General features: G+C 49.9%; 1 protein-coding gene across 3 annotated transcripts; it reads left to right on the top strand.

Moving 5' to 3' along the window:
* Positions 1–443: 443 nt before the first annotated feature.
* SLC17A9 (solute carrier family 17 member 9) lies at positions 444–21,256 on the top strand. Of its 3 annotated transcripts, none has more exons than XM_054081854.1 (13): positions 444–588; positions 9,709–9,906; positions 11,467–11,606; positions 12,258–12,357; positions 13,147–13,277; positions 14,101–14,197; positions 15,111–15,207; positions 17,297–17,384; positions 17,701–17,735; positions 18,306–18,421; positions 18,919–18,974; positions 19,340–19,369; positions 19,469–21,256. In XM_054081854.1, exons 1-13 carry the CDS (start codon positions 530–532, stop codon positions 19,630–19,632), a joined length of 1,311 nt encoding a protein of 436 aa, XP_053937829.1. In that variant the 5' UTR covers positions 444–529; the 3' UTR covers positions 19,633–21,256. The 3 variants fall into 3 exon arrangements, with proteins under 3 accessions (XP_053937829.1, XP_053937830.1, XP_053937831.1); XM_054081855.1 differs by lacking the exon at positions 444–588 and adding an exon at positions 3,006–3,464; XM_054081856.1 differs by lacking the exon at positions 444–588 and adding an exon at positions 4,346–4,516.
* The last annotated feature ends 583 nt before the right edge of the window (positions 21,257–21,839 follow it).

Here is a 21,839-nt window from a genome sequence, read left to right as displayed (position 1 = left end):
TGCTCAGCCTGGAGAAGAGAAGGCTGTGGGGAGACCTTAGAGCAGCTTCCAGTGCTGAAAGGGGCTCCAGGAAAGCGGGGGAGGGGCTCTTGATCAAAGATGGCAGGGAGAGGATGAGGGGGGATGGTTTTCAGCTGAAAGAGGGGAGATTGAGATGAGATTTTAGGCAGAAATGTTTTCCTCTGAGGGTGGGGAGGCCCTGGCCCAGGCTGCCCAGAGCAGTGGTGGCTGCCCCATCCCTGGAAGGGTTCCAGGCCAGGTTGAATGGGGCTTGGAGCCCCTGATCCAGTGGGAGGTGTCCCTGCCCATGGCAGGGGGTGGGACTGGATGGGCTTTGAGGTTCTTCCCACCCACCCCGTGCCACCCCACCCTCCCGCCCCCGAGGGATGGAGGCAGCGGCTCTCCGTGCGCGGGGGCCGCGGGTTCGAGGCTGCCCGGGAGCGGCGGGCGGCGCTGACACGTGGCTGGGCGGGGAGGGAGCGCGGCCGCCGCGATGTGAGCGGTGGCGGAGGCGGAAGGCGCTGCCCGCATGGCCGCGGGGGGCGGCGGCATGCGGAGAGACGGCAGCGCGGACCCCTACTGGTCCAGGTAGGGCTGCTCCGGGAGAGCCGCTCCTCCCCGCCCGCGGCGCTCGGCGGGGACCGGCCGCATCCTTCGGGATTCCCGCATCCCCCGGCACCTCCGTATCCCGCATCCCCTCGCCGGTCCCTTCCACCCAGCCCCGGGAGCCCCGCATCTCGCATGTCCCAGGACCTTGTCTCCTGCATCACCCGGGACCCCCGCTCCTGCATCTCCCGGCCCCGCTTCCCGCATCCCCCGGCCGGTCCCTCCCACCCGGCTCCGGGACCCCCGCATCCTGCACCCCCGGGACCTTCGTTCCCCGCATCCCCCGGCCGCTCCCTCTCTCCCGGCCCTGGGAGCTCCGCATCCTCTGGGACCCTCGCTCCCTGCATCTCCCGGTACCCCCGCATCCTGCATCCCGCATGCCCTGGGACCCTCTCTCCCTGCATCCCCCGTATCCCAGCATCTCCCGGTACCCCCGCATACCCCACTCCCTGCACCCCCGGTCCGGTCCCTCCGGCATCCCCCGCATCCTCGGGCCAGCTCAGCCGGAGGCCCCTTCCCGGAGGAGGTGCAGTGTCGGGATGGAGGGGGTCAGGCAGCCCAAATCGGTACCGAGGAGGTGGTTTTGGGAGGTGTCGGGATGCTGCTGGTCCGGGACCTCTCCGGGTACCGGAGGATGCTGTCCCACCGCCCCCCATCCCGCTCCGCCTGGCTCCAACAGAGAAAAGTGGGAAGATACAGAATTACTGTAAAACACAGGGAGGGAATAGCCTCTTGAGCTGATTTCTGGCCTGCAATCAGTCATTTAAACGTGTCATTAAAACCAGTATGTGGTTCCTATCACAGTGTTCCAGCAGGACTTTTGTATGGGTGATAGTAATTAATTAAGATAAAGTATCAGATAGTAGCTGGGCAGCAGCTGGGAGGCACCAACTGTTATGGAAGTTAAGTAATAAAATAGTTAACAGCACTGTAAAGCCCAAGCTGTGCGCTTGGAACAGCCTGGCTCCAGGCTGGGCTCGCGTTTGGAGCAGAGGCTACGGACCCAGGACTGAGCTGGGGGACGTGGAGCAGCCCTACTCCTCTCTGCCACCCTGGGAAAGCCCTCTGGCACCTTGGGATGTGCCTCTTCTCCCAGCCCAGGCAAGGTGACATGGTGAATCACAAGTGCCATGTGGCACCCTGCAGCCACGGGCAGAGGCATTTTCCTCACTGGGAGCCCTTGGGCTCTGCTGTGTTTTCCACATGCTTTTGAAATTTGGTTGGGTTTAACGTTGCCACAAAAAGGCGCTGAGGTCTGGCTGTCTCCACCGTGTCCTGCCCATGGGTCCTATCGCCTTCGGGCCAGCGTGACCCGGGGCGAGCTTGTCCCGGGAGGAGCAGCCACAGAGCAGGTGACATTGGTGCCAACGCACAGGGACACGTAGCCGAGAGGGAAGAATTGCCTTGTCCAGGAACAATTAGCAATTAGCTGCTGGATAAGTTGAGCTTTATCGTCAGTCTCTTCCTGCAGTGGCAGCAGGCTGGTAGCTGACTTCAAACTGCCATCCCAAGAGAGGCTTTTCCTGCCATCAGAGACCTGGAAGTCTAATCAAACCCATGCTTATCTGAAGAGTGGAGGGGGAAGGTCTCCAAAGCAGACCTTTGGCACTTAGGATTGCTTAAAATTTGAAGATTCTCTCTCCAAGTTAGGAAAATTCCTTCTTTCTGTCTCCCCCCTTCCGACTTTTCCCTGAGTCTGTGTGGAATGGCAGTGGCGGGAGAGGAAGAAACCCGCCCCAAAGTTTCATTATACAAAGTTTCCGTTTAGATGCTTTTCTTCTAAAAAAAGATAAATACATTTAGCCAGAAGCAACCTTCGAATTTCCCAGCTCTCTTCATAAAATGCAAACGATGGATAACACTTTCCAAAACAAAAGAGGTCATTTATTTATCAAGACAGACATATTTGAAGGGATTCTGACCATCCTAAGTGCTGCTGGTAATTGCAGGAATCTGGTTAATCCCAAGGCAGGATGACCATGACTCCAATCAGATCGTTATCTCTATTGCAGTAATTCACAAAAGCAGAGATCCTCTCCCTGTTTGGTGTAGATGCCCACACGTGGCCACAGCCCTTGTTTGCAGAGACTTTATGGAAGCTTTATGGTCTAAATAAACTGGGTGGTGGAGGGTGGGAACAGGGAAGGGGAGTGATCCACCAGATCATGCAAGCAGGTTGGTAGAGTTGTATAAAACATGTTCTTGAGTGGTTTCAAATCAATTGGGTGGACAGTTTATGCAAATAAATAGCTCTCGCCATTTCCAAGTAATGAGTTATTGCCGTGGAGGCAAGGTTTGTTTCATCAGGTGAGGGAAGTGACATGGGTTCTCCATTCATGCTCCAACAAAAGACATGCCAGGCAGGCTTCCAAGATCTGTCTGCACTATCAGTGCAAGGAAAGATAAACAGTTTTCTCGGCAGGTTTATTTTTCCATCCTTGTTCATGCCGCTTCTTCTTTTGTCCTCTCTTTTTTCAGCTGGCTTTTCCTTCCTTTTCCACTGTTCTTGCCCTTGCCTCTCCAGCTGCCTTTCCCTAACTTTTCTGCAGGTTTCCAATGGCTCTGTTATCACACATGTCTTGCTTTTCCAAGAACAACACTCGGGGATTTCTGTTTGGGCTTTGAAAAAGCCCTCCTGTTCATGTAGCGCATCTGGACATTTAGGTAGAACTTTTTAATGGAGATGTTCACACGCCAAAGCAGCATCCCTCAGGCAGCAGATGTGTGTCAGCACCTCCGGTTTAACTGGGGGAAGACTGAAGCCCTGAGAAGAGAAATCCATTGCCAAAAGTTGTACGCAAAGCCACGGGCAGGTCCGGCAGTAGACGTGGAAATCACATTTTGGATGATGGTTGCAGGTGAGAAATACAACATGGAAAAGTGTGTCCTGGGAAGTGAATGACCCCTGAAACCTCGCTGCATCTCCCAGCCTCTGGCTACGCCTGAAGACAAGGGGTGATTACAGCAGTTTCTTTAAGCTCCAGAGATAAAAGGAGTTGCTCTGCTGGCCACAAGTTGGTCTCCACTCCTCTGGCTGCACTCTTTGCCCTGAGCCAACGGTCACATTATTTTTCTGAGCTCTGTGCCCTGATCCTTTGTCAACACAATGTTACAGCTTTAGCTGCATTATTTTTTTGGGGGATGGTTGAGTTTTTTTACTGTAGAAGTTCTTTACCCTTGTTTTAATCATGCTCTTGATAAGATTTTTTTTTACACGGAAAATGTAAGCAAAACGTGTTTCATTCCTGGCTGATCCATATGTGCCCTTAGATCAGTGTGCAAAGCACGCGTGTGCTTTGTTATTATGTTTTCCCATTGCCTCTGCCTGGACTTAATAACTATTTCCAGCTCATACGAGCTGCTGAAATCTAATTTCATCTTTGCTTTTGCCGAAAGCAAGAAATGAAGAGAGGGAATAAACTCAGAGCCACGCTTGCTGAACACCACTTTGTTGCCATCTGTGGCTCTGTGGAAGGAGTTTGTGCACAGGAGGCTGACAGGAAACCAGCAGCTTTCCCAGGAAAAAAAGCCCTGTGTCCTCCGAGCTGCTCTCGTTGGCTGTTAGCTGGTGGATTGGGAAAAAAAAAACCACCAAACCCTCCTCTAAACCCCAAAGCTACTTCTGACAGCGACAAATCATTAGCTTGGAGCCAGTCTGCAGCAAGACCAAATCAACTCGAGGTGGGGAAAAACTTCTCTCTCTTGACGAGCGTGTTAGATTTTCAAGGGAAAGGGAAATCGTTGTTGAGAAAAACAAAGAGGCAAGTGAGAGGACTGTCAAACCTGGTTAAAAATAACTACCTGGGTATCATCTCCTCGCAGGGGAATGGCAGCGCGGCTGCTGTGTTTATGCCACGTCAGTCAGGCCGTGGTGGTGTTGGAGATGACTGTAAATTAAAGCCATAGGCAGGTAAGCTGGAAAAGAGGTTTTTTGAAGGGGGATGCTCCCAATGGGCTTGGGAATGGGTCGTGGGGAGAAGAACGTCAGCGGGCAGCGGTGTGGCAGGTAGGCACGGTGGGGACTGCAGGCACCAGCTGCCGTGCTGGGGACGTTCCCCTGGGTTGTGGCCCTGAGCCTGGGCTGCTGTAGCCCTTGGCTCGGAGCTGGTGGCTCTCCAGCACGCTGGGAGTTCAGCCCCACGGCGGGGGCTCGTCCCTATCCTGCTCTGGGGCTCGAGCAGTGATGGGGCAGTGTCTGCTGCTGGCAGCCAGGGCAAGCGAGTGGGCTGGGGGCACTGGAGGTGGCTCCAGCTGAGCTTCCCCCGTGCATCTCCCACAGAGCTAGTTTTGGTCTCTTTATAGAAGAGAACTGAAGTAGAGGTGCTGTGGGCACCGGCGGCGTGCCCCGCTGCCAGTACCTGCACCCACACTGGCCATGGCACAGCTCTGACGCAGCTCAGGCGCTGCAGCTCCCACTTCCAATTCCAGTTATGGAGAACACCCACAAACCTTGGAGACAGCTTCTGGCCAAGAGCTGTTGCTGGAATGGGCTGTTTGCAGTCATTCTGTCTAAGGCAGCTCATCTGAAAATACCTGATGGTCCAGACTCATGCCTTGAGGGGGGTGATAAACTGTGATCCGATTGATAGCCTAAACTGCAGCAAGGCCATTTTAACAGTGACCTGCAGTGTCTGCCCACAGACAGACCTGCGGAGAGGGGGAAAGGAGGGAGTCAAGTCAAGAGAAATAAAGTTGAATAAATATTTGCTCTGTGGCATCTACCGGAGAAATTCCTCTAGCAGGAAAACACACTGCAAATAAAGATACCCTATGCTGCTGGTTCTCTTTCGGCCGCAGGACAGCTCAGCTTGGTTTTGCCTCTTTGGGGCTCTCAGGCATCCTTTAAAATCAGAGTATCATAGTATAGTGAGGGTTTTGAGGGACCTTAAAGCCCATCCAGTTCCAACCCCCCTGCCATGGGCAGGGACACCTCCCACTGGCTCAGGCTGCCCAAGGACCATCCAACCTGGCCTTGAACACCTCCAGGGATGGGGCAGCCACAGCTTCCCTGGGCAACCTGGGCCAGGGCCTCACCACTCTCATGGTGAAGAAATTCTTCCTAATGTCCAGTCTAAATCTGCCCCTCTCCAGTTTATACCCGTTCCCCCTGGGAAATCAATCTTATCCACCGTGCTCGAGGCAGGGCACCTGTTTTATCGGTAGGAGTGGGGTCACAAGGGAATCACTGGATGGCAAAGCTGTGACCACCCAGCGCTTGGGGCTGTGTTTGGAGGAGGAGAACCAAGGGACACCAGACAGGGCCACTCAAATACAGGGCTGCTGCCCTAGAGGAAGCCACCCAGAAGAGTCATTAGGGCTTGAACTAGTTATAGTCTGTCTGGGTGGTGGTTGGATATTTATGAAGTAGGAAGTGTCTTCTAGCTGCATGGCTGCTTTGCTCAGTAAGGAGGTTCTCGGTGAGATGCAGAAGAGGATGCACCTGCAGTGCCTGTTTCCTGTAAGCAGAAAGGCATGACAGGTCAGGAGAGCACAGGCTGGGCAGCGAGGAGCTGCCACCCTCATGTGACAGCCAATTAAGGCAATTAGGTGGCTCTTGACAAGCCTCAGTGATTCCCTTGCTGATGGTTTGGAGGTGGCTGTCCTTTTTCATGGAGGTTTTTGCCCCATGTAGCCAGGGGTCGGCCAGGACCAACAGAGGGTTGTGGGGAGGTGCTCAGTCTGTCCACGGGAACGGTGACACCAATGACACCAATGGCTGTGACTTCCTTAGGCTTCGATGTGCTTTACTCTGACTCTGACTCAGTCTGGTTATCTCCAGCACAGATTATCTCTACTTCCCTCATCAGTGAAGCCATTAGATTTAATTTGTTAACACTGGCAAAGCTCTGCTTCTGTAGGTCTTACCTGCAAAAGTATTCGATTTGTCATTATTCCTTAGTTTTTGAAGGAGAGCTTTAGTTTTTCCCCTTTGTGCTAGTCGAGGTTTCTCCTGTAAGCTTTGCTGTTGTTGTTTTGCGCTGAGCGGAACATTGACTCATCGGCAGCCTCTGTGATAACTATAATTAGGAGAAAATGCATTTACAAAGCTCTTTCCTCTGATGCAAGCACATCATTGTCCTTGCAGAGAAATACTTCTTGCCATGCTCTCAGGTGGGTGTGGGCAGCTAGTGATTACATTTGACGCTCGTTTGAGTGGATTTTCCTAGCTGGATATGCTGCCTACGGAGCAAGTGGTTGTCTGAAGCTGTCTTTATATTCCCCACTTGTTTGGAGCATAATCCTCTACTGATGCATTTAAACATAGAGGAAAAGAATATAAATGTATCGAGTGGAGTAGTAATCCAAGGGAGCACTGCGACCATGTCGTATACCCAGTGACCTATTTAGTGGTTTTGAAAAAGAATAGAAGTCAAGAGAAAATAATTCACTGGAGTTTTGCCAAAACTTCAGCTGGGGAGGAGGCTTGTCGGGAGAACGTCTCGGCTTGGCAGTCCCTTCCCACGGCTGTGTCTGAGCTGCGCTTTGAGCGGTGTCTTGCTCTTGCAAGGAGCCACGTGGCACTTTGTGCCCTGCTCTCAAGGTGCTCTCAAGCTGCTGGCCTGGCTGCCTCCCCCTCTGACACCTCCAACCTCCTCGTGTAACCCCTGGTGCTGGGGCTGGAGGGACTCTGCCCGCCTCTTCAGGGCGAGAGAAAAGGCTGGGGGCTCACAGCATCCCCTTCTGCCCCTCTGCCCTGAAACCAGGGCTGCTCTCAGCCAGCTCCTGGGTTCAATCCGTTAGCACTGAGCTCTGCTCCCCTCACCTGCACCTTCTTCAGGCACCAACATTGCTGCGTGTGGGTTTTGCTTTTCCTATCTGCAAATACTCGCTGGAGAGAACAGGCCTCGGTCATATTGTCCATAGAAGCAGAGTAAAGACTAGTTGAGCTGCACAGGTCTTTTTCTCTCCAACTTACAGCTTGTGCAGCCATACAGGGAGTTAGGGCCAAGGAAGAAGCATTGCTCTAAAATCCCATTAAAATGCTGCAGAACTCATTGGAATAACTGCTGGGAGAAGAAGCAGAGCTCAGCCCTGCTCCAGACAGCAAGGAAACTCCTAAAGGTCTCCCTTTGCTTCAGGGGAAAAAGCACAATTTAGCAAACTACCTTGGTGGCTAAACAATAGGAAATACCGACACACATCGCAGGCTGCTGCCTTTTATTTTGTTGCCTCAATTGTTGCAGGATCAATAGCTCAAATTAATCAGGACCGTGTCACTGTAGGTAACAGGAGAGATTGTGGCTCCAGAGTGGCAACAGCCCGTTTCTGTGGGTGCAGAAGCACTGGTTGGACAGGCGTGGGTCAGTTGCTTGGAATCATAGACTCATAGAATCACCAGGTTGGAAAGGACCCACTGGATCATCGAATCCAACCGTTCTTAACAATCCCTAAACTATGCCCCTCAGCACCTCATCCACCCATCCTTTGAACACCTTCAGGGAAGGTGACTCCACCACCTCCCTGGGCACCTGTTCCAGTGTCCAATGACCCTTTCCAGGAAAAATTTTTTCCTGATGTCCAGCCCGAACCTCCCCTGGTGGAGCTTGAGGCCATTCCCCTTGTCCTGTCCTCTGTCACTTGGGAGAAAAGCCCAGCTCCCTCCTCTCCACAACCTGTACGTGTGCACAGTAAGGATGGTTCCAGCCTTCAAAGCCCCAACTGAAACGCTTCTAGTTTCTCCTGCCAGGGGTTGGCACTGGACTCCTTATCTGCCTCGTCAGAAAACAGCGATAAATTCACCTCCAGCGGGTCCAACTGCCTGGCGTGTTTTACTTCTCATTGTTCCTTTGCCTCCCTCCGTGACGGACCATTTGACACATTTATAAATGGTTTTGTGCAGTGTGGGATTAACCTACATTTATCATAATTCCAGTACAGAGAAATAAATGCTCAGTTCAATATAAACAGTGACCCAGGTTATTTCCCGCGCAGAAGGCAGGCGTGTTTAGTAGGGTGGAAAGCACAGAGGTTAATGCCCCGGTACGGTGAATTCCCCGGTCGTCTCTGGAGCAGAGAGAAGTCTGTTTGCTCGGTGCTTTGTGCTCTGGCCTCTGGGCATAAAAATAACCAAATACCACTAATACAAATAGCAGGTGTCCTCACTAAGCTTTTAACCCCTGTGAAGGCAAGGGGGGGGACCCAGACTGACATTAGTGGGGCTGTGGGAAGGCAGAGGATTTCACTTGCGCCTGGGGCCTGATGTTTGCACCAAAATGTGGGTCTTGGCTCCAGAATCGCTGACTTGTGGCAAGAGAAAATTGCCTTCTCACTTATTTCCAGCCTGCATCTTCTGCAGGAGAACTTTTCTTGGGGCTGAGTATTCATGTACCTAAACTGGACGCATTCTGTTAACAAATGATTAATAATTTCGTCTTGAAGTTGTTATCAGGCCAGGCTGGATTATCTTGCTCCTCTCTCCGGGCTGTGCAGCCCTGCTGTGTTTTGTCTCGCACTAAAGCATTCCTCTGTCTCCCTTGCATTTAGAAAGGGTAACACGCAGCCGCCTCCCCTGGGAAATGGGTAGGAATGACAAATAACAAATCATAGAATCATAGAATCACCAAGTTGGAAAGGACCCACTGGATCATCGAGTCCAACCATTCCTAACAATCCCTAAACCATGCCGCTCAGCACCTCGCTACTAGAACGGTGTGTCTCATGCAGATGGTTCCAGCCTGCACTGACCTTTCCTTGGTTATCCTTATCATTTAAAGAAGAGTTTCTAAAGCCTTTATTCAGACCGGGAATTGGGGAGGGGGCAAGCAAACCCGGCTTTCCCGCTGCCTTTGCCTTAACCTGCTGTCAACAGTGTCCCAGCAGCCTGTTCCACTTTGCAGCCTATGGACACAGCGTTGTGTTGCTGCTGGAGTCAAACAATGTTTGGGGTGGAAGTTAGCATCGTTCACGAATGTCACCAGATGTGATAGCTCTGTGTCAGAAACCCCGTGCCACAGCGGGTTTGCACTGACCTGTATTTTACGAAGACATACTCGTTATGGCTTGCAAGCCAACCAATCTGACCTCTAAATCCTTGGTGTGCGTGGACCTACCAGGTAGACCATTCCAACTGCCCTTTCTCCATGTTCCTCTCTGTCCTTGCAGGCCCGAATCCCGCATCTGGACAGTGATGTTGCTGCTGGGGACGTGTCTGCTGTACTGCGCCCGCGTCACCGTGCCCATCTGCGCCGTCGCGCTGAGCACCCACTTTGACTGGGACAAGAAGCAGTCTGGCATTGTGCTCAGCAGCTTCTTCTGGGGCTACTGCTTGACACAGATTATCGGAGGACATATCAGTGACCAGTACTGGAAATTATTCTTGGGTTTTCCTCCGCTCGGGCTCTTTCGATGACACTTGGCTTGGTTTTGACCTCTCAGTACAAGTTGTGACAGTGGCTGTGAGGTTTTCCCCCTGGGACAGTGATGGGACGGGAAGGTGGAGTGTGTCCACAGGGAGAAGCTTTATGGGGCACTGCAGGTCACTCTGAAAGCAGTTGAGGTCTTCTCTGTCAGCCTCACTCAGGGTGGGTAGGTCTGATTCAGAAAGGACACGTGTAGTTTTGGCTGTCCCGTTAGATTCCTGGGTTTTGAAATTGCTGCTGTGCTTCTAGGGCAGCGTGCACTGAAGGACTTTGCACAGGCAAAATCCCCTGCAAACACGGGAAGCACTGACACAATCATTCCTGCGGAGCAGATCCTAGGAGAGATCTACAGGCATGTTAATGGACACCCAGACCAACATAGGTTTTTTCCACCTGGAAACAGTGAAGAGCACTTTTATACCAGCAGCATTTTTCTGGTGGAGGTTGCTTTTAGCACTGGTTGAGTAATTGCAATAAAAAAAGCAAACCCACAAGCTTAGACGTTAAGCTGGTGGAAGAAACGGTGGGTGTAAAGCGGACTTTGTTTTAGAGAAGTGCTAAATGCTGATGCTCCTGCAGAGCTCATAGCTGCTGCTCACCGCGAGTGTTACTTGTCCATTAACAACCAGCTTAATCCCAGTGGTGCCCGATAGCCACTTGGAAGGATTTATTGCTGCAATCCCTAACCGCGACAAGAAAATATTTCCTTTTTGCAAGGAATACAGATTTATTTTTTTTTTTCTATTTGAACTGCATAGTCTATCTTTGTTTTCAGTTCAGCATCTCCATTTTTTCCACCCTATATTCTCATGCAGTCTTCTCACAAGCGAGGCCCCATCACAGTTTCCATCGTGTTTGGGAAAACCAAGCGTTTCCATTTTATCGTATCAATTGAAAACCAGCTTCCCCAGTTAGCTGTAAGGAAAGAGCTAAGTAATTACCTGCTTGAGTTCCTTTCCCTAACCACCCTTTTCTTAGTGAGGAGGACTTTCCTGTGAAATAATCTGTGTGGAACACATGCCTGGAAGAACTACCTTACCCATGCAGTGTGTTATAATTTAATTATATTCCTTAATAGTCTGCAAGCAAATGCCTGAAAAAAACCCAGATTTTAAGAGGCAGAGCAGATAGAAGGGAAAACACCGTCACTGGTTAAGAAAAGCAGAATGGTGGCAGCAGCTTGAGCTTCCCCTCTGTCAGAGACTGGAGTGCATCAGTGCGTGGTGTCTCTGAGGCTGGTGTGTGCTGGAGTTGGATGGACAGTGTCTTGGTGAGAGCAATGCTGGCAGCCAGCTGCGAGCTGCCTGCTCCAGAGGTGGAGGTGGGAAGGGAGGAGGTCAGATCTGCTCACCAAGGGCTAAAGACATTTGTAAAAGAACAGGTTTGGCTGAAAGGTTGCCCTTAATAACAGCCTAAACTGTGAAGAACACTGGAGTCTTGATTGGGAGCTTTACCCTTTTGCCCTCCCCTCATTTTTGACAATGTGTTTTCTGTTTTCCAGAATAGGAGGTGAGAAAGTCCTCCTTCTCTCAGCATCAGCCTGGGGGTTCCTCACGGTCCTCACCCCACTGCTCACCCACATCACTTCTGCCCATCTTGTTTTTATGACCTCCTCCAGGTTCCTCATGGGGTTGCTGCAAGGTGAGACGCCTGTCCTGAGCGAGTGTCTCGAGTGTCTGTCTGCCACGTGGCTTCCTTGCATGGAGGTTAAATGTGCAGTAAATTCAGATAGATACACGTTATGTGGTTTGCAGTGCATGAATCCTTCTCCTGTTTGAGCAATCCTCTGCCTCCAAACTGCCTCCACATCCTGAACTTCTATAGCAAAAAAGAAGTGATGTTTCTAAAGTCGCTGACAAATTATTCCCCTGTAGAAATCTCTCTTGTGGCTTCTGAAATCATGACTGTTCCTGCTTGATTTTCCACATTTTAGAACTCTTTCAAAGCACTCGGGTAAAATTGGCCCTTGCCAAAACTTTTGGATAATTTGGGATGATTTCCCTTCCCTCTTGCTGAGCTGCGGCACTGCGGAACCACTGGGATAAGTGTGTTGGCATTGATGGATTTACAGCAGCAGCAGTGATGATGAAACAGGGGATTACAGAGAAGGCGCAAACCTTTCATGGTGATGGATTCACTTATTGCACTTGATATCCCTGTTTTGAATTCACAAAAAGCCTTGTTGCTTTGTCTCAGTGTTTAGCTCCTGCTGGATCTTTTAAATTTGCTTTTGATTTGCACACAAGGGCACAGGAGCCTGACTGCTCCCTGCTTTGCTTCCCTTGCTCACAGGGGTGTATTTCCCATCTCTGGCCAGCCTGCTGTCCCAGAAGGTCCGAGAGAGCGAGCGAGCCTTCACCTACAGCACAGTGGGGACTGGCTCACAGTTTGGGTAAGTTCAAAAGGCTTTGAGCAGCGAGTGACAGTCTCTGGACATCATATGTGATGAAATGCCATTAAATAGTTGGAGGCAAAACTCACAGCCCAAAGTATGTGTGGATTCCTGGGTCCTTGAGGATAGCGGCTGCAGCTGAGGAAGCCTCAGGCAGTTGCTGTTGTGTGTGTCAAGGATTTATGGGGTTTGTTTTCTTTCCTTTCAAGCCAGACTTTGAAGAGTGTTTGCAACATTTAATTACCATGGGGAACAGCCTGATGCAGTAGGAAGAGCAAGGGTCGGCCTGAGATTGGTCACCTGTCCTCACTGATAGATGGGGATAATATAACTTCCCCATCTCTGCTAATCTCCATGAGAATTTCCTTTCTAAATGGCAGACTTTCTTAAAAGCCAAATAGAAATATTACCGATAATTTAATCACTTAGTTTTCCAGTGCACTCATTATTTTCTTGTGCTGATTTGTGTTCTCTGAGATACTTTCTGCACAGCAGCAACCTCATTTTCTTTCCCCAAAGAGTGAGTTTCAGTGTGAGGCAGGTGAGCGAGGGGTCCCATAGTGGTTTCTCCTGCCCAGCCGAGGGTCCAGCCTGAGATGCCATCGGGGAACAGGACAGGTTGCAGAGGCACAGGGTGACCGGGCAGTGCCTACACATGCAGTGACTGGTGACTGTTTCAAGTGTACATAGTGACCTGCAGTGTCCACCCCAAGAAGCATCTCCCGTTGATGTGTGCATCCTGAATGCTCCTAGCGAAACGTGTAAGTCCGAGTGTGGTTTCCCTTGCAGGACGCTGGTGATTGGTGGTGCAGGATCTCTCCTCCTGGACTGGTACGGCTGGGAGAGTGTTTTCTACTTCTCTGGTTTGCTCACGTTGCTCTGGGTTTACTGCACCTGCAAATACCTCCTGAGTGAGAGAGGTGAGTCCAGCTGCCTGCACCCCGCGGGCTGCCAGCACTCCTGAGGCTGTAGCACCCAACCTCCTGCTTATTGTCTGCAAATCCCCTGTGTTTCCAAGAACGTGCCTGGTTTTACACAATGACCTTTTGTTCAAAGGTCTTCTATAATATAACACATGCTGTGTCTCACTCAAGATGCTAAACCCAGAGACAAAGTTTTGAGCTCTTGCATTGCTGATTCCCTGTTTTAGGTCCCACACTGGATTATGTTGCTGTCGAGAGCCTGATCCGACTCCTCCGTACTCTTAAGCACCAGTGAAAACACCAAACAAAGCATGATCTTCAAAGTGGATTAAGCTAAAGCAGGGCAAGATACTTATTCCAAACTAAGAGTATCTACACATAGAGCTTTTAAAAACCAGTTAATCCAGAGTATCTCTTCCCAAATAACTGCCTGGGAGTAATTCCACACATGGGCAATCCATTACACCTGGCTACAGCATTGTTAGTGTGAGAGTGGTGTGTAAGAGCCCAACTCATCAGGAGCCTGGTGCCTGCCTGCTGCTGCACAAAATCCAGACTTGGTCCTTGCCTAAAGAGATTTCTGTTTAATTATAGCAAGAGATATAACAAATGAAAGTGGCTGGGTAGGGAAATGTGTGGATGAAGGGGAAGAATTTTGGCCAACCTAACAAGGTGTGTTCATGAGCATCCAGTGTGGGTATTGCCATAAAAAGAGTTAGAAAGATATTAAAGGTAGTTGTATAGCAGCCTCTCAAGGCTCCCTCCAGCTGCATAGAAATTACTGATCAGAGTTTTCCTTTATATGTTTTCTTTCCTGCAGAACTCATCATCCCCATAGATTATTTAATGAGAGGCCTCTCCATATCCAAGCAGACCAAAGTTCCCTGGAAGCAGCTATTTAAGAAGGCACCGATATGGTAAGCAGCTGTGGTGGATTCAAGCCCTGCCAGGGCTGGGAGAGCATCATGCTTCCGGAGGCTTTTTCTCCTTTCTGTGATTATTTCTTCTGCCTACCTGTATTTTGTCCACTTTATGTATTTGGGAAATATTACCAGTTTTTCTGATTTCTTCTGTATAAACTCAAAGGGTAAGCTTGACAAAAGGCAGTTTATATTCTGTCTGGAGGGATGTCAGACTTTATTACTGGCAAATCTTCCTCCTTTGCTCTCTGTTCCCTGTGTGGGTCGTGTGCTCCTCTGGAGGGATATTTTCTACCGGTCTTGTTAGAAACGCTGCTTGTAATGTGCTCCTAAGAAGTGCTGCTCAGGGACACTGGATGGCACAGGCTGTGTTCTTATTGCTGGCAAAACATCATTTGAATAGCCATTTGTTCTTTGGGATGCTGCATTTGGCACTGGAACTCATCCAATCGTGTTCCCAAGTGCAGTTTAAAGTAGAGGAGGAGGGCAATGGGGCTGCGGGGCAGCAAGCCCATTCCTGCCTTAGAGAAACATGGAGCATCTGCTAATAACAAATCCCTAGGAAAGCCCAAACAACACCTCTTGGAGCAGGAGAGCTCCTGCGGTGCTCAAAAGGACTGGTGGGAATTGCACTTGCACAATTGCTGCTGCCACTATCCTTGCCTGAACCCGGGGGCTGACGTCAGGCACCCGCCCTGGGTAGCGAAGGGCAGTGAAGGAAGGAGCGATGCTGTGAGTGGCGAGCCAAAAGGAGTAGTTAGCTATGAAAAAAATCTCAGGAAGCAATTGCAGCGCTTTGAGGGATTTATTTAGAGACCAGGAAGTGAAATACTGGCTTGCTCGAGTGCCTGTTTCCCACCCAGTGTGACCTGTCACTCCTGATTATTTCCTCCCCGCTGTGTATTTCCAGGGCTGTCATCATCGCTCAGCTTTCTACGGCCAGCACGTTTTTCACTCTCCTTTCCTGGCTGCCAACTTTCTTTAAGGAAACTTTCCCCGAGTCAAAGGTAAGTTGGCTCTGAGACACAGGCATCGCTGCTCTCCGTGCAAATGAAGTCATGCTGAGAGCCAGCCCAAATGGGTAGGGTGAGGAGGAAGGCGATGGTGGGGGGACTTGGTGAGAGCCGGCTGGGAGGCAGTAGAGGCTGGGAGGCTTCCCTGCAGGGTTAGGAGCTGCTAACCCCCTGCACGTATATTCGGAGATGCAAGCAAGCATCCTCCCTCCAGGCAAGCAAAGGCGATTTTTTAGGTGCTTGTTTAGGGATGCTGAAGTGAGGCAGAGCTGAGGCACCTTCCAGACAGGGAAGAGAGTGTTATATTTGGGTTTTAAACCACTTTTCTTTCGCAGGCAGGACGGTTTTCAAATGGCACAGGGCTCATGCTGTCATGCTGTTGCAGATGACCATCAACCCATTCACTCCTGAGTTTTCACGGGGCTTTTAACTGCACTCACATTGCACGGCTCAGAGCTGGCTGCAAAACCGATAATTACCATTAATAATGTGTACTTAAAAAATACTATAAAAGCTTCCCTCTTAGCACAAGTGATGTTCCCGTCTTTCAGAAACCTAGGCAATACTCATCTGGGATGAGAGCTGGGATTTTGATTGTCTTGTTCTTAGAAACTCAATCTTTTCCATGATGGCTTTGTTTGTTTTTTTTTTATAATTTCCAGAGCTGCTTACAAACGCTTTTCCATATTATGTGTGTAAGGCGCTTTATGGCATTCTTGATATTTATATTAAAATCATGTATTAAACCAGCAAACATATTGTTGTGACAAGATCTGTGCACCTCCAATAATGTGCTTGTGCAGCAGTAATTCACCATCTGTTCAGCATTATATCACGGTGCCCTTATGTAAGATGCTCTGTATGGAGTTGCTGCATCTGATAATCGCTTCATACATTTCCATAAAACAGGGCTGGAAGATGCTTGGTTTTAAAGGATGGATGATAATCCTTAACGTAGGAAACCTGTCACCTACTGGTCAAAGTCCCTTTCTGCAGATGAGCTGCCTTCACCGGTGCCTCCAGTCCAGCTGGATGGAGGTGATGGAGGGGTTCGGCTCGTGCTGCTCAGGGCACTGGGCTGTAGGGCTGTGACAAAGGTGGTGCGATGTGTTGGGATTGACTTGCGGAGCAACACCGGAGATGTTGTCCCACTAGCCCTATGGGGTAACATTTTCAAAAGTGACCAAGACACAAACTTTCAAAGGCTCTAAAGGATGCAGATGGGCCCTGGTACAATTTCCAGGAGCAGCTGAAACAGGATTGTTCAAACCCAAAATTCTTCATCCCTCCTGAGCATCGTGAAGGCAGGCGTCCTGTTATGGTGAGGGAGGGAGGGAAGCCTTCATGGGGAGATGGGCTCTGAGCAAAGGGATAGAAGTGGGGGCGGTGGATGGATGAGTAGATTCACCCAGCTGAGATGAAACCCAGCCCAGCCTGCACTGATTTCAGCTCCTCCTGGGATCTGGGCACTAAAATGCCTCTGAGCAGTTGTAATCCAGATGACCAGTAATCATCTGTGATTAAAACTGCAGCAAGCTCGCTTAATTGAAAATAGACCAAAGTATGTTGCTACCCATAATGTTACCTAATCCTGGCATTAGAAAATCCAGCTGTGTTCCCTCGGCTTCGCAGTAACACTGCTAATGAGGTTGAAGCTGATGTCAGAAATTTTGCCAACAGCTTTTCTGACGACCCACAGGGCGGAGTAAAATCTACAGCTTGCTTTCCAGGGCTCTGTGGCTCTCTGCCACATCACCTTGCTGAACAGTAAACTTTGCCACGTTTAATCCCTCTTTCCCAAAGCGGACAGAGCTTTCTGCCTCTCCCATGGATGCAGGGTCACTGGGGCAGAAGAAAAGACAACAAACCCGCAAATGCTACAGCCCGGTGGTGTGCCTGCCACCCTGCAGACTTTGGAGTGATGCAGGGTGTAGCTGAGAGCTTGCTGTGCAACGCAATTAGAGATCCTGCAAGAAGTCCTGATTGCTTCTTTGGTTTTTCCTTTCTACAGATATCACAATATATACCTGAAAACAAACCCATTTCTGACAGCAAACCTCTCTTGATTTTTCCTCCCTTTCAGGGATGGGTGTTTAATGTGGTCCCCTGGCTGGTTGCAATTCCAACAAGCTTGTTCAGCGGATTTCTGTCTGATCATTTAATCAACCAGGGTAAGAGCTCTTTTGGCTTTTCTTCAGCTCTTATTTTATGTGATGGGAAAGAGGATCTTGGTGGAAGGAGGTGGGCTTGTTGGTAGGGAGAAGACCCAACAAACAGACAATGTGAAGTTCTGATATGAAAGCAGGATAAATACTGCAGGGTCCAAATCCCATCCATGTATTTCAGGCTCTCTTTGATCTCAGCCACAATATCCTCCTGGAGATGAAATCTGGCCGTCTGAAAACCACTTACCCTGTGGTCTTCTGGCCATCTGAACAAGGAGACTTGGTGAGCTGTGTTTAACTGCAACTCTCCTTTCTCTTCCAGGGTACAGAACCATCACCATTCGTAAGTTTATGCAGGTAAGAGAGCTGAAGCCACAGGAGTGACACTTGAGCTGCCTGCTGAGCTCTGCTTGCACGGCAGATGAGACCTCTTATGGAGCTGGGTTGGTGGTTATAGGTGGAAAGAGAAAAGGTTTTCTAGCTTTGCAGATAGATTTGTGATCAGTGCATATGGGATATGAAATCCTGAGGGAAGCCCTGACTGAGGAACAGAGCGTAGCTCAGCAGTAACGTTGAGCACAGAGATTTTGTGAGTGCTCTGAAGAGGTTTTCTTTCACAGGCAAAGGCCAACCGCACGCTGCCAATCCAAATGACCCCTTAGATACCGAGGAAATAGCAACAGAAGGATGAGCAAAATAAAAACGCTGGGTGAGAGCACGGCGTATGCTCTCTGCTCTGCAGCATCGCATCCCTCTGGACAGACCTCTGTCACAGAAAAGCAGTTCAGCGGGGAAGAAACAGGCTTGAGAAGCACCTAGTGCATATGAGCTCTTGCTATTGTAAAAGGGAACAGTTTGTCCATGAAAGTAGTTGTATTCTTCCTTACAGAAGATGTCCTGTGGTGTTTAATTTTCCCTCTCTTCCAGGTCATTGGCTCCGGCATCTCAAGCATTTTTGCTTTGTGTCTGGGCCAGACATCCAGTTTTTGCAAAGCAATAGTGTTTGCCTCTGCCTCTGTTGGACTTCAGACCTTTAACCACAGGTAACGAGAGTGATAACAACAGTAGCTGTGGCCCTTAGCTCTTATCCCATGCCAACATTTCGGGGTCTCAGGGGAGGCTGCCTCCGTTGCGACTGTCAGAGCAAGAACTGGCGCCTGTCTGAGCATCGTGTGTTGGTCCTTGTGAGGCCAGGGCAGTTTTTCCACTGGGTTGGAATTGATCCAGCACACCTCTAGCGTGGGGAAGGGCTGTGTGTACTGGAGGGTACGTTGGAGCAGGCAGGTCTTAGGGAGATGAAGCAGGAGGGGAATTGCATTTTGGCCCCTCTGAAGGCTTTGAGTTGAATCCTTTTCCTCCTGATACTCTCCTGTGCTGCTTCACTCTCAGTCTCTTTCCTCCTTTCTCCCAACAGCACCGTTTATCCTTTAGGATCCCTTCCATTTTTTTGGTTTTTGACAAACTAAACTCTGTGTAAACGGTGAAAAAGCAGTCGCGCTCCATTAAAACAGCCGTTTCCTCTCTCTCTGTTTCTCACCAGTGGGATTTCAGTAAACGTTCAGGATCTGGCCCCCTCGTGTGCTGGCTTACTGTTCGGTAAGGATTGCTGCGGGGTTGTGGTTGCGCTGGAGAGGCGATGTGCATGGGGGACACACGGTCATCAGCATTAAGGTTTGAGCAGGAGTAGCTGTGTGCAATGTCTACTCCATATCTGCAGCCTCAGCTTCCTTCTGTGACATTCCTGCCGTTGCTGGGGGCAGGTGACAGCACCAACCTGCCTCTCCGTTTGCCAAATGCTTACCTGCACCGAGGGGTGCGGATGAGGCTGAGCGGTGGTTGTCCCCACCATCAGCAAGGCATTTATTTCACTGTGCACGCAGACCAGGGGTGAGGTGGGAGCCCAGATGAAGCCACTCCTGTCTGTGGGTTCTGAATACACAATTCCTTTATTTTCTTTACAGGTGTTGGGAATACAGGTGGAGCCCTTCTAGGTAAGGCACCCTCCTGCAGCTCTTCCTTTTCTGGGAGTCCTCTCTTTGTGGGCAGGGAGGATCTGACCCCACAGCCTTTGCATCTCTTTCTCTTCGCAGGTGTCATTTGCGTGTACTTGGCTGGCTACCTGATTGAGACAACTGGCTCCTGGATTTCTGTTTTCAACCTGGTGGCTGCTGTTAACGGCATTGGCCTCTGTGCATTCCTCATGTTTGGTGCGGCCCAGAGGGTGGATACAGACTCTGCATATGTGGACCTGTAGAGACAAGGCCAGCGAGCAGCGGAAGGACAGGAGAGTGTCACGTCTACGTGTCATTGTTGCACAAGTGCCAAAGAAGTTTTTTTAAAGGTTTGACAGGGAAAAAAGTACTGAGACTAAGTACATAATGGGTCTGAACGAAACCCATGGGAGAAAAGATATCTAGAGTTTGTTTTTTGCTCAGGGTGTAGCTGATGGTGTAGAGCCATCCAGCTCAACATCTCCAGTGAGGGTACAGTCCACAATGGGTTTGTCTAGTGGACAAATATCCACGTGGCTAAAGCGTCTCACCCAGCTTGCCTCCAAAGGGAGCCACGGTTTGTGTGCTGTGCCCTGGAGCAGTCACTTGCTGACGGGAGCTGCTTCGCCGTGCCAGGAGCAGGTCCCTCCATGCTCTGCTGTCCTGTGACCACAGTGAAGGCAGCCGGCTCTCAGGCTGCCATGCGACACACCTCCTTTGAACTACATGAAAGGAACCACCTGAATGAACGTACCTCTGACCTTAACCCTCCCTCATGTGCCTTCATTTTGCGGTCTGCTCTACAGGTAGAAGCCAGGTGTGCAAGAGGACGCGTTGTGAGATGAGTTCAAGGCTTCCCTTCAGGGAAAGTCTTCTGGATGGATGTCAACTATGAACCCAAGGGCATGAGGTTGCATCAATACTGCTTTCACCATGCCGGAGCTGAGCCAGGAGGCTGCAGAGCAGACTGCTCAAACCAGCTGAGAGCCCCTTGTTGCTCAAGAGTCGAGCTCAAGGCTCCCTCCTCTCCGGGCTCACTTCACTCCAGCCCTGAGCAAAGACAGACCACCTCTAGCATGAGAGCAGAGGGAAACTTGCAGTCACCAGGCTTAGCTGGGCTGACCTCGCCGTGCAGGTGCAGCCGAGGAATCCCCTGGGAGCTGTTTTGCCATGTGCTGTGAATGTATAGGAAGAACAGGTCATGTTCTGTGCTGTGGATCTATACTCTCACATGCTTTCTGCTTGATTAGACATGTTCTCCGTGTGCTCTCAAAGGAGCATGGGAGAACTTTCCAAAGAGCCTGCAGTGGGCAGGTTGGGTTTTGTTTCTACTTTAAGCATAAAGCTAATTTCTGCATTGGGTATCCATAGTATTGGATGTGGATTTTTGCTGTTCCCCATGTCAGAGGGAAACACTTGGCTGTCCACGCCTCTGAGACTGAATGTCTTAAGTTATTTATAAATATCTTTAAATTTAAGTACCAAATTCTATATTTTATGTACTTGAGGCCTGATTCTGCATGCTTATGTTGAGTGGTACTCCCACCAGAACCCACACTATTTCTAGACGGGAAGGATTTACCAGCCTAGGGTTTCTGGTTTTGTAGAATCTATTTTAAATGTGACATTTCATATTGAAGCAATTTATTGCTTTTCCTCCCACCCCTTACTTGCAGTCTGAAAGGTTCTTTTTGATTTCTCTAGTGCTTACCAGAAAGCTTCAGCTGAGACTTGGGAGCAGATTTCCCAAGGGACCACACAGTGCAGGAGAATTATTGATTCAGATTCGTTGTCCTTAAAAAAAAAATAATTATTCCCTGTTTCTCCTTTTTTTTTTTTTTGGCCAAATTTCTTCTTGGAAGGTATGTTGGAGCTCTGTTAAGTTTCTGAATGCTTGGGTTAATAGTGAAAATTCTGACAGCTTTTTAATTGTGAAGACACCAAACTAAGCTGAGCTGCTTATTGGGGGTATTAAGAGATAAAGATGTAACTGTCTGATGTCTTTGCAAGAGACTATGGGATCAGGGTGGCCTGAAAGGGGGCCAGAGAGAAAAGAAAGTGTTTTTTCTCTTCCCTAAAAGGCTGATTGCCACCATAGGTACAACTGTATCTGAGGTGCTGCAGAGCTGGGACATAGCAACGTGGCTGGGAAGCCTCTTAAAATCAGTGGGTAAAATGAGGAGGGCACATACAGCAAAACCAGACTTGCCAAAGAGACCCAAGACCATGCAGATATCTCTGCCAGCCTTGCCCCTCATCCAGTCCAAGCAGATTGTTTGCATGGCTTTGTCTATAGAGACACAGGAAAAGAAGTGGGTTTGAGGTTCTATTTAACATCTTCCCTGGCCGTTCAGCGTCAGGAGCACAGGGAGTGAAGTCTGGTTCTCTCTGCTGGTTGCACCGTTTCTTGTGGAAGAATTCATCTGTTTCAATCACTCCCATTCGAACCACGCAGCATTCCCACCTCTTG

This window comes from Cuculus canorus, chromosome 16 (genome assembly GCF_017976375.1).
Source record: "Cuculus canorus isolate bCucCan1 chromosome 16, bCucCan1.pri, whole genome shotgun sequence".
Lineage (NCBI taxonomy): Eukaryota > Metazoa > Chordata > Aves > Cuculiformes > Cuculidae > Cuculus > Cuculus canorus.
The sequence above is the reverse complement of the archived record's forward strand: the minus strand, read 5'-3'. Positions and strand labels throughout refer to the sequence as shown.